Source organism: Eleutherodactylus coqui, chromosome 13 (genome assembly GCF_035609145.1).
Source record: "Eleutherodactylus coqui strain aEleCoq1 chromosome 13, aEleCoq1.hap1, whole genome shotgun sequence".
In the NCBI taxonomy this organism is placed as follows: domain Eukaryota; kingdom Metazoa; phylum Chordata; class Amphibia; order Anura; family Eleutherodactylidae; genus Eleutherodactylus; species Eleutherodactylus coqui.
In genome coordinates this window covers 2,935,840-2,946,275 of record NC_089849.1, presented here as the reverse complement: position 1 = coordinate 2,946,275, position 10,436 = coordinate 2,935,840, and the positions used below count along the sequence as shown (strand labels likewise).

General features: G+C 47.6%; 1 protein-coding gene across 1 annotated transcript in view; it reads right to left on the bottom strand.

Annotated features, from left to right (window-relative positions):
- Positions 1–2,694: 2,694 nt before the first annotated feature.
- Positions 2,695–10,436, bottom strand: part of LOC136587960 (signal-regulatory protein beta-1-like) — a 29,116-nt gene continuing 21,374 nt past the window's right edge. The window contains exon 7 of the mRNA XM_066586816.1: positions 2,695–3,993. Coding sequence (XP_066442913.1) covers positions 3,659–3,993 — 335 coding nt within the window. The 3' untranslated portion in view covers positions 2,695–3,658. The remainder of the gene's footprint in view (positions 3,994–10,436) is intronic.

Below are 10,436 nucleotides of genomic sequence, written 5' to 3'. Positions count from 1 at the left end.
GGGGGTTACTTCAGGTAGTTTGGTATGCTTCTATGAAGAGGTGGGTTTTCAGGGCGTCTGAAGTTCTGTGGGTCGGCCATTGTCCGGATGCCCTGGGGTAGAGCGTTCCAGAGGACTGGTGCTGCTCTGGAGAAGTCCTGGAGGCGAGCATGTGAGGTATTAGAATAGCTTGTAGAAGTGAAGGTGACGCGTTGTGAGATCGCTGTTGGATGGACGTTTCTGCCTCCTACTGGTAGCTTTCTGTTTATTCACCCTAATGATTACCCCAATGCCATATTGCTGGTAGTCTTGTTCTCTGGACTAACGGATTAAAGAGTCCTCCAGGCAGGCGCTCAGTGAATGACATTGCTGCAGATTACACATTAGCCGAATTCTGAACTAAAAAAATTAAAAGATTTTGGGAAAATTTTGTTAGTATTGATAGTTTGGGGAAACGTAAAGCAGCTGCAGCTCGTATGGGATGAGTCAAATGTCCAAGGGACAAAGGTGGCACAGTGGGGGTCGCGCTCAGGCATCCTGGCAAATGGGCAATCCAGATGATGATCACCTGTCACAACTATAATCCGCCTCGTCCGGCTCTCTCTAACCCTGAGGAGCTCACAAACTGGGGAGCAGAGTGGAGACGAGTCCTCAGGAGCGCCAGGAAGGTGGAGCACTGAAGGCTTCCCTGTGGGACTAGCCCAGGAACCTAGTTTGGGGAAAAAAGATGAAGCAAAGTCTGCTGGACTGAAGTTTCCCTTAGTGGAGGATAGCAAAATACAGAAAAGGAAAAAGCCCTGCGCTTCGGGGATCGGGGCTTACAGCTAATACCACCCGACGGTTACAGTAACCCTGGAGTCGCTTACAGAAAAAACAAAACCTTACAAAACACTTTAGCTGCATCGTGTCCAGGGGAAACATCTAGCAGGCGCACCATCTCCAGGATACAGGAACCCTAGAAGGAAAGTGACTTCTGGGAAACAATCCGGATCCTATAAAACAAAGGATGAGACAAAAGCTCTAGGATGTCCGAGGGGGCCGACATACATGAAGAACAAGAAGGGCGAGACACAGAGCAAACATTACCAATACCGCCAGACACCGCGGCGGCCGACGGCAAGTCACACCGCGTGTATCTATACAACCCGTCACTGAGCGCAAAACAGGAGGGCCTGGAGTCACCAATTAAAACCGCTCGTTCTGAATGGTCCTAATGAGGTTCTGGAAAAATCTAGAGCCCCGCTATCAGGATATTCAGTATAAAGCTCCGGACTTATGTAATTACACAAACATGTTCCTGTAATCCCGCTGCGACCACAACCGATGAGTCTGGAATGAGTTAAAGCCATGTGTTTATGATGAAGGAACGGTAAGCTAATATTGTGGACATGTTATATAGTGATTACTGCACCGAGCCGCGCTGTATAGTAAACACTGGTCACTAGAACCATCGGGCCCCGAGCTTCTCTATATTTGGCTCCACATTTACAGCTCTCCCCAGTGAATCCCAATACCGGACGGGGAATCTGTGATAAGTGAACTTGGATACTGCATGTGGGGATTCCCACCGTGCGCCAGCTGAGTGTGATATCACTTTATGTATCTCCTACCTATGAGACTGAAGCCGCTGTTCTTATGCTATAATGTGTGGTGGTGGGGGATGAGCGCTTCCTGGAGACTATAGTCGTTGTATCTGCATTCCTGCACTCTTATCTAAGTAACGTCACACTATGTACTCATTAGTCAGTGCTTGACTTTGTAAGGAGTTGTCTCCTGTGATTGGACGCTATGCCCTTCTTTGTTCTGTTTTGTGCTATTAATACAACTAACGCTGGGCTGGGCCCCTCAGAGAGGGCACAGTGGTGACCTCACACCGTTTATGCCTCTTGTTCTTTCTCCGATGATCATTGTTAATTATTTGGACACATGAGAACTCCGATCCTGGAAGCCTTATTGCTGGCTTCAAATGTAAAGAAATACTCCACCACCCTAAATGGTGAAATCCGCACCGAAAACCTACAGAAACCACAGAGACATTGCGGATATCAGAATCCACCGCAGAAAACAGCAGCAGTGTGTAGAAGCTCCGGCGCTGGCTTTGTATCCTGTACATAATGCGCTGACCGTCCTGTCACCCACCTGCTGAGGATAGGAGCGCCCGCAGTGCCAGATGGCGACTTTATGTCCTGCAGCCACGCTGCACAGCATCCGCAGGAGCATAAGGCCCAGCACGTCACCGCGGCACACTGGCTTCATTTCACTGCCACTTAGAACGCAGCGCCCCCCAAACTGCCCGACTCCAGGACCCCCCACACCTGCGATACATTGTAGTTGCAAAAAAATATGTTTTGCAGAAAAAACACATTGTACCTCTGCACACGGGAAAGAAACTGCCTGCGCTCCCAATAGTCAGGATGGTGAAATCGCAGCTCACTTACACGCAAATCATGCGAATGCAATTTATTTTTTTGCTCCCATAGGAAATAATGGCTGATTTTTTTTAACAAGAATCCCCAAAACGCGACGCGCTGCCATGTTTGTCGGACCATCGCTGCGAGGACAAATACTCATCTGAATAACCAAGTGTAAATTAATGTGTTTTTTCACGTGCGATTCCACCCACATCGCTATTGGACAAGAATGAGAAGAAACCCTTCTATCAGGGCAGAGGGGGGAATGTGGCACAAACGTCAGACATAAATGACCGAACCTGGATGATTGCCGACAGTTTATTGATAAAAGCAGCATGTAAACGCGCTTCGCAGTACACAGACCTCTTCCTCGGCGCTCGCGTCCGCATAGATAACGGTGCGTTTTACTGAGAAGTCCTTCAGCGCTCCGGATGTTTGTTTTTTTTTTATTTTGTAGGTGAATAGTTGTTGAACAAGAAAAAAAGCACACGACGCGTTTCCGGACGTCTCCTACTGATCGTAGTGTAAAAAAATATTGGCGATCATCCGTTTTTCTGACAGACAAAAGAGCCCGTTGAACGTATCTAGCCACAAAAAAGTGTACAGAAATGTAACATCCAAAACCCTCCATTACTGACCCGTCGGACCGGCTGCAGGCTACGGCAATGGTGAGCGACGTGTCACCACTAGGTTATGGCGCTGTCCCAGGAGGCCATGGGGTCTTTCTTATATTCACCTGCTCCCCGGTTCCCGCGGTGTGCGCCCCGGTGAAGCACTCACAGCAGTCTGGAAAGAGAGGGGGCAGTGCAGGAACAGAGGCCGCCGGTGAGAAAAGACATCCCCGACTCTGTGGCACCTCTCGGAGCAGCGCCATAACTTAGTTTACATTGCGGTTTGGTGGCGACAAGTTCCCTATAGGCACAATCATACGTATCAGGGAAAACGCCACTGCAAAACCTGCCGCATCTACCGCATCAGAATCCGCACCGTCGATGGATCCGCAGCTGATTCCAGCTCGCACGTACCCGCACTCCGCTCACCTTCAATACCGCGTGCTGCCGGTCCCAAGAGCGAAGCGCCCGCCGTCACCCAGCAATGCTGATTAGGGAATGCCGAAGGGAAAGCTGGGTGTGCGCTGCGCTCTTGTGACTGCAGTAATTCCGCAGCACCTCCGCCACGTGTGAACGCACCCTTTATATATTCTTTAAGTTCAAACAAACACTCGACGGACGGTGGAAACGCGATGTGACCAATAGACGTGGCACTCTCTACTTGAAGGGCTTCTCTGCAGCGACGCTCAGCGTGTAAGTCCGTTCCTCGCGGTTCTTCAGAGCCGCGTGTTGCACCGAACAGGTGAAGATACTCCCATCATCCTCAGCGGCGGGTGTAAACTTAAAGGAGCTCCACATGGAATGGACACCGTTGGTGTTTGTAACGCACAGAGAACGGCAGATCCCCGTGTCCAGCCTGACGCCATCTTTGGACCAGTCCACCGCTATCTCCCTGGGGAAGAAGTTACTAATCCTGCAGCTGAGGAGCATTTCCTGTCCGATGACGGGTGTCACGGGGTCCGCGGTGATAAACTGCACCTCAGGGGGCGTTCCTGCAGAGGACAAAAGGACAACACTAAAGGAGGCCGCGGGAACAGGAAATGATTATTACGGTGACAGGCCTGCAATCTGCGGAAACAGAACAGCGGCGGCGCTTCAAAAACCGTCACAGGACAGAATCTACAACCAATTCCTTTATTATATGATGATTATTAACGGAGCAGAAAGTCCAAACGACGACCACGGCCGCCGAGTCATAGAGCGGTCCTCTGTATAACACCACAGCCTGATTTACCAATGAGGCGCCACAAACAATGACCCCTATTTGTGGGCAGATGGTGATGGCTTGTACTCCTTGGGGTTCTGAGACATTTGGTTGCCACACAGAGGTTTATAATGTAGCACTCATTTCACTGCCGGCGAAGTGATAATTCACAGAAATCATCACCTGTCGGTCATGTGACAGCAGGCTGACGACACCAAGGTGCAGATCTGAGCCCCAACCTCAGTGTCCTCATAGTCCGTAGCGACACATTGTATACATACTGAACCCAGTCTAGTGTAGACGCCGCTCTATAGTTACATCAGATAGATATGATAAAGACTAGAGATGAGCGAACACGTTCGGCCCCGCCCCTTTTTCGCCCGAACACCGAACTTTGCGAACACCTCGGTGTTCGGGCGAAAAAGTTCGGGGGCCGCCGTGGCAGCGCGGGGGGGTGCGGCGGGGAGCGGGGGGGAGAGGGAGAGAGAGAGGGCTCCCCCCTGTTCCCCGCTACTGCCGCCCGCGCCGCCGCGCATCTCCCCGCCCCCCGGCGGCACCCGGACACTTACGCGCGAACACTCCAGTGTTCGCTAAAGCCGGTGTCCGGGTGCGGATGTGTCCGTTACGGACACGTTCGCTCATCTCTAATAAAGACCCCCCTAGGGAAGCTTATTCTTCCTGAATAAGACGGGCAAAGGCCCTTTTACACGCAATGATTATCACTCAAAATTCGTTCAAATTGCCGAAAGTAAGCCATAAATGACTCTACCCACAAAGAACAGAGGAGAAAGAGGTACAGCAAGAAATGACTCTACCCACAAAGAGCAGAGGAGAAAGAGGTACAGCAAGAAATGACTCTACCCACAAAGAACAGAGGAGAGGAGAAAGAGGAACAGCAAGAAATGACTCTACCCACAAAGAACAGAGGAGAAAGAGGTCCAGCAAGAAATGACTCTACCCACAAAGAGCAGAGGAGGAAGAGGTACAGCAAGAAATGACTCTACCCACAAAGAGCAGAGGAGAAAGAGGTACAGCAAGAAATGACTCTACCCACAAAGAGCAGAGGAGAAAGAGGTCCAGCAAGAAATTACTCTACCTACAAAGAGCAGAGGAGAAAGAGGTACAGCAAGAAATGACTCTACCCACAAAGAGCGGAGGAGAAAGAGCTACAGCAAGAAATGACTCTACCCACAAAGAGCAGAGGAGAAAGAGGTACAGCAAGAAATGACTCTACCTACAAAGAGCAGAGGAGAAAGAGGTACAGCAAGTAATGACTCTACCCACAAAGAGCGGAGGAGAAAGAGGTACAGCAAGAAATGACTCCACCCACAAACAACAGAGGAGAAAGAGGTACAGCAAGAAATGACTCTACCCACAAAGAGCAGAGCAGACTAGAGAGAGGTACAGCAAGAAATGACTCTACCCACAAAGAACAGAACACAGAAGAAAGAGGTACAACAAGAAATGACTCCACCCACAAAGAAAAGAGCAGAGGAGAAAGAGGTACAACAAGAAATGACTCTATCGGCAAAGAACAGAGGAGAGGAAAAAGAGGTACAACAAGAAATGATTCTACCCACAAAGAGCAGAGGAGAGGAGAAAGAGGTACAGCAAGAAATGACTCCACCCACAAAGAACAGAGCAGAGGAAAAAGAGGTACAACAAGAAATGATTCTACCCACAAAAAACAGAGGAGAAAGAGGTACAGCAAGAAATGACTCTACCCACAAAGAGGAGAGGAGAAAGAGGTACAGCAAGAAATGACTCTACCCACAAAGAGGAGAGGAGAAAGAGGTCCAGCAAGAAATGACTCTACCCACAAAGAGCAGAGGAGAAATAGGTACAGCAAGAAATGACTCTACCCACAAAGTACAGAGCAGAGGAGAGAGGTACAGCAAGAAATGACTCTACCCACAAAGAACAGAGGAGAAAGAGGTACAGCAAGAAATGACTCTACCCACAAAGAGCAGAGCAGAGGAGAAAGAGGTCCAGCAAGAAATGACTCTACCCACAAAGAGCAGAGGAGGAAGAGGTACAGCAAGAAATGACTCTACCCACAAAGAGCAGAGGAGAAAGAGGTACAGCAAGAAATGACTCTACCCACAAAGAGCAGAGGAGAAAGAGGTCCAGCAAGAAATTACTCTACCTACAAAGAGCAGAGGAGAAAGAGGTACAGCAAGAAATGACTCTACCCACAAAGAGCGGAGGAGAAAGAGCTACAGCAAGAAATGACTCTACCCACAAAGAGCAGAGGAGAAAGAGGTACAGCAAGAAATGACTCTACCTACAAAGAGCAGAGGAGAAAGAGGTACAGCAAGTAATGACTCTACCCACAAAGAGCGGAGGAGAAAGAGGTACAGCAAGAAATGACTCCACCCACAAAGAACAGAGGAGAAAGAGGTACAGCAAGAAATGACTCTACCCACAAAGAGCAGAGCAGACTAGAGAGAGGTACAGCAAGAAATGACTCTACCCACAAAGAACAGAACACAGAAGAAAGAGGTACAACAAGAAATGACTCCACCCACAAAGAAAAGAGCAGAGGAGAAAGAGGTACAACAAGAAATGACTCTATCGGCAAAGAACAGAGGAGAGGAAAAAGAGGTACAACAAGAAATGATTCTACCCACAAAGAACAGAGGAGAGGAGAAAGAGGTACAGCAAGAAATGACTCCACCCACAAAGAACAGAGCAGAGGAAAAAGAGGTACAACAAGAAATGATTCTACCCACAAAAAACAGAGGAGAAAGAGGTACAGCAAGAAATGACTCTACCCACAAAGAGGAGAGGAGAAAGAGGTACAGCAAGAAATGACTCTACCCACAAAGAACAGAGCAGAGGAGAAACGTCCAGCAATAAGTGACTCTACCCACAAAGAACAGAGGAGAAAGACATCCAGGAAGAAATGACTCTACCCACAAAGAACAGAGCAGAGGAGAAAGAGGTAGAGCAAGAAATGACTCTACCCACAAAGAGCAGAGGAGAGGAGAAAGAGGTACAGCAAGAAATGACTCTACCCACAAAGAGCAGAGGAGAGGAGAAAGAGGTACAGCGAGAAATGACTCTACCCACAAAGAGCAGAGGAGAGGAGAAAGAGGTACAGCAAGAAATGACTCTACCCACAAAGAACAGAGGAGAAAGAGGTCCAGCAAGAAGTGACTCTACCCATAAAGAACAGAGGAGAAAGAGGTACAGCAAGAAATGACTCTACCCACAAAGAGGAGAGGAGAAAGAGGTACAGCAAGAAATGACTCTACCCACAAAGAACAGAGGAGAAAGACGTCCAGCAAGAAATGACTCTACCCACAAAGAGCAGAGGAGAGGAGAAAGAGGTTGAGCAAGAAATGACTCTATCCACAAAGAGCAGAGGAGAGGAGAAAGAGGTACAGCAAGAAATGATTCTACCCACAAAGAGCAGAGGAGAGGAGAAAGAGGTACAGAAGAAATGACTCTACTCACAAAGAGCTGAGGAGAAAGAGGTACAGCAAGAAATGACTCTACCCACAAAGAACAGAGCAGAGGAGAAAGAGGTACAACAAGAAATCACTCCACCCACAAAGAACAGAACAGAGGAGAAAGGGGTACAACAAGAAACAACTCTATCGACAAAGAACAGAGCAGAGGAGAAAGAGGTACAACAAGTAATGACTCTACCCACAAAGAACAGAGCAGAGGAGAAAGAGGCAGAGCAAGAAATGACTCTACCCACAAAGAGCAGAGGAGAAAGAGATACAGCAAGAAATGACTCTACCCACAAAGAGCAGAGGAGAAAGAGGTCCAGCAAGAAATGACTCTACCCACAAAGAGCAGAGGAGAAAGAGGTACAGCAAGAAATGACTCTACCCACAAAGAACAGAGGAGAAAGAGGTATAGCAAGAAATGACTCTACCCACAAAGAACAGAGGAGAAAGAGGTACAGCAAAAAATGACTCTACCCACAAAGAACAGAGGAGAAAGAGGTCCAGCAAGAAATGACTCTACCCACAAAGAACAGAGGAGAAAGAGGTACAGCAAGAAATGACTCTACCCACAAAGAACAGAGGAGAAAGAGGTACAGCAAGAAATGACTCTACCCACAAAGAACAGAGGAGAAAGAGGTACAGCAAGAAATGACTCTACCCACAAAGAACAGAGGAGAAAGAGGTACAGCAAGAAATGACTCTACCCACAAAGAACAGAGGAGAAAGAGGTACAGCAAGAAATGACTCTACCCACAAAGAACAGAGGAGAAAGAGGTACAGCAAGAAATGACTCTACCTACAAAGAACAGAGGAGAGGACAAAGAGGTGCAGCAAGAAATGACTCTACCCACAAAGAGCAGAGGAGAAAGAGATACAGCAAGAAATAACTCTACCCACAAAGAACAGAGGAGAAAGAGGTACAGCAAGAAATGACTCTACCCACAAAGAACAGAGCAGAGGAGAAAGAGGTGCAGCAAGAAGTGACTCTACCCTTAAAGAACATAGGAGAAAGAGGTGCAGCAAGAAATGACTCTACCCACAAAGAACAGAGGAGAAAGAGGTACAGCAAGAAATGACTCTACCCACAAAGAACAGAGCAGAGGAGAAAGAGGTGCAGCAAGAAGTGACTCTACCCTTAAAGAACAGAGGAGAAAGAGGTGCAGCAAGAAATGACTCTACCCTTAAAGAACAGAGGAGAAAGAGGTGCAGCAAGAAATGACTCTACCCACAAAGAACAGAGCAGAGGAGAAAGAGGTAGAGCAAGAAATGACTCTACCCACAAAGAACAGAGCAGAGGAGAAAAAGGTGCAGCAAGAAGTGACTCTACCCTTAAAGAACAGAGGAGAAAGAGGTGCAGCAAGAAATGACTCTACCCTTAAAGAACAGAGGAGAAAGAGGTGCAGCAAGAAATGACTCTACCCACAAAGAACAGAGCAGAGGAGAAAGAGGTAGAGCAAGAAATGACTCTACCCACAAAGAACAGAGCAGAGGAGAAAGAGGTACAACAAGTAATGACTCTACCCACAAAGAACAGAGGAGAGGAGAAAGAGGTACAGCAAGAAATGACTCCACCCACAAAGAGCAGTGGAGAAAGATGTACAACAAGAAATGACTCTACCCACAAAGAGCAGAGGAGAAAGAGGTACAGCAAGAAATGACTCTACCCACAGAGAACAGAGCAGAGGAGAAAGAGGTACAGCAAGAAATGACTCTACCCACAAAGAACAGAGGAGAAAGAGGTACAGCAAGAAATGACTCTACCCACAAAGAACAGAGGAGAAAGAGGTACAGCAAGAAATGACTCTACCCACAAAAAACAGAGGAGAAAGAGGTACAGCAAGAAATGACTCTACCCACAAAGAACAGAGGAGAAAGAGGTACAGCAAGAAATGACTCTACCCACAAAGAACAGAGGAGAAAGAGGTACAGCAAGAAATGACTCTACCCACAAAGAACAGAGGAGAAAGAGGTACAGCAAGAAATGACTCTACCCACAAAGAACAGAGGAGAAAGAGGTACAGCAAGAAATGACTCTACCCACAAAGAACAGAGGAGAAAGAGATACAGCAAGAAATAACTCTACCCACAAAGAACAGAGGAGAAAGAGGTACAGCAAGAAATGACTCTACCCACAAAGAACAGAGCAGAGGAGAAAGAGGTGCAGCAAGAAGTGACTCTACCCTTAAAGAACATAGGAGAAAGAGGTGCAGCAAGAAATGACTCTACCCTTAAAGAACAGAGGAGAAAGAGGTACAGCAAGAAATGACTCTACCCACAAAGAACAGAGCAGAGGAGAAAGAGGTGCAGCAAGAAGTGACTCTACCCTTAAAGAACAGAGGAGAAAGAGGTGCAGCAAGAAATGACTCTACCCTTAAAGAACAGAGGAGAAAGAGGTGCAGCAAGAAATGACTCTACCCACAAAGAACAGAGCAGAGGAGAAAGAGGTAGAGCAAGAAATGACTCTACCCACAAAGAACAGAGCAGAGGAGAAAAAGGTGCAGCAAGAAGTGACTCTACCCTTAAAGAACAGAGGAGAAAGAGGTGCAGCAAGAAATGACTCTACCCTTAAAGAACAGAGGAGAAAGAGGTGCAGCAAGAAATGACTCTACCCACAAAGAACAGAGCAGAGGAGAAAGAGGTAGAGCAAGAAATGACTCTACCCACAAAGAACAGAGCAGAGGAGAAAGAGGTACAACAAGTAATGACTCTACCCACAAAGAACAGAGGAGAAAGAGGTACAGCAAGAAATGACTCCACCCACAAAGAGCAG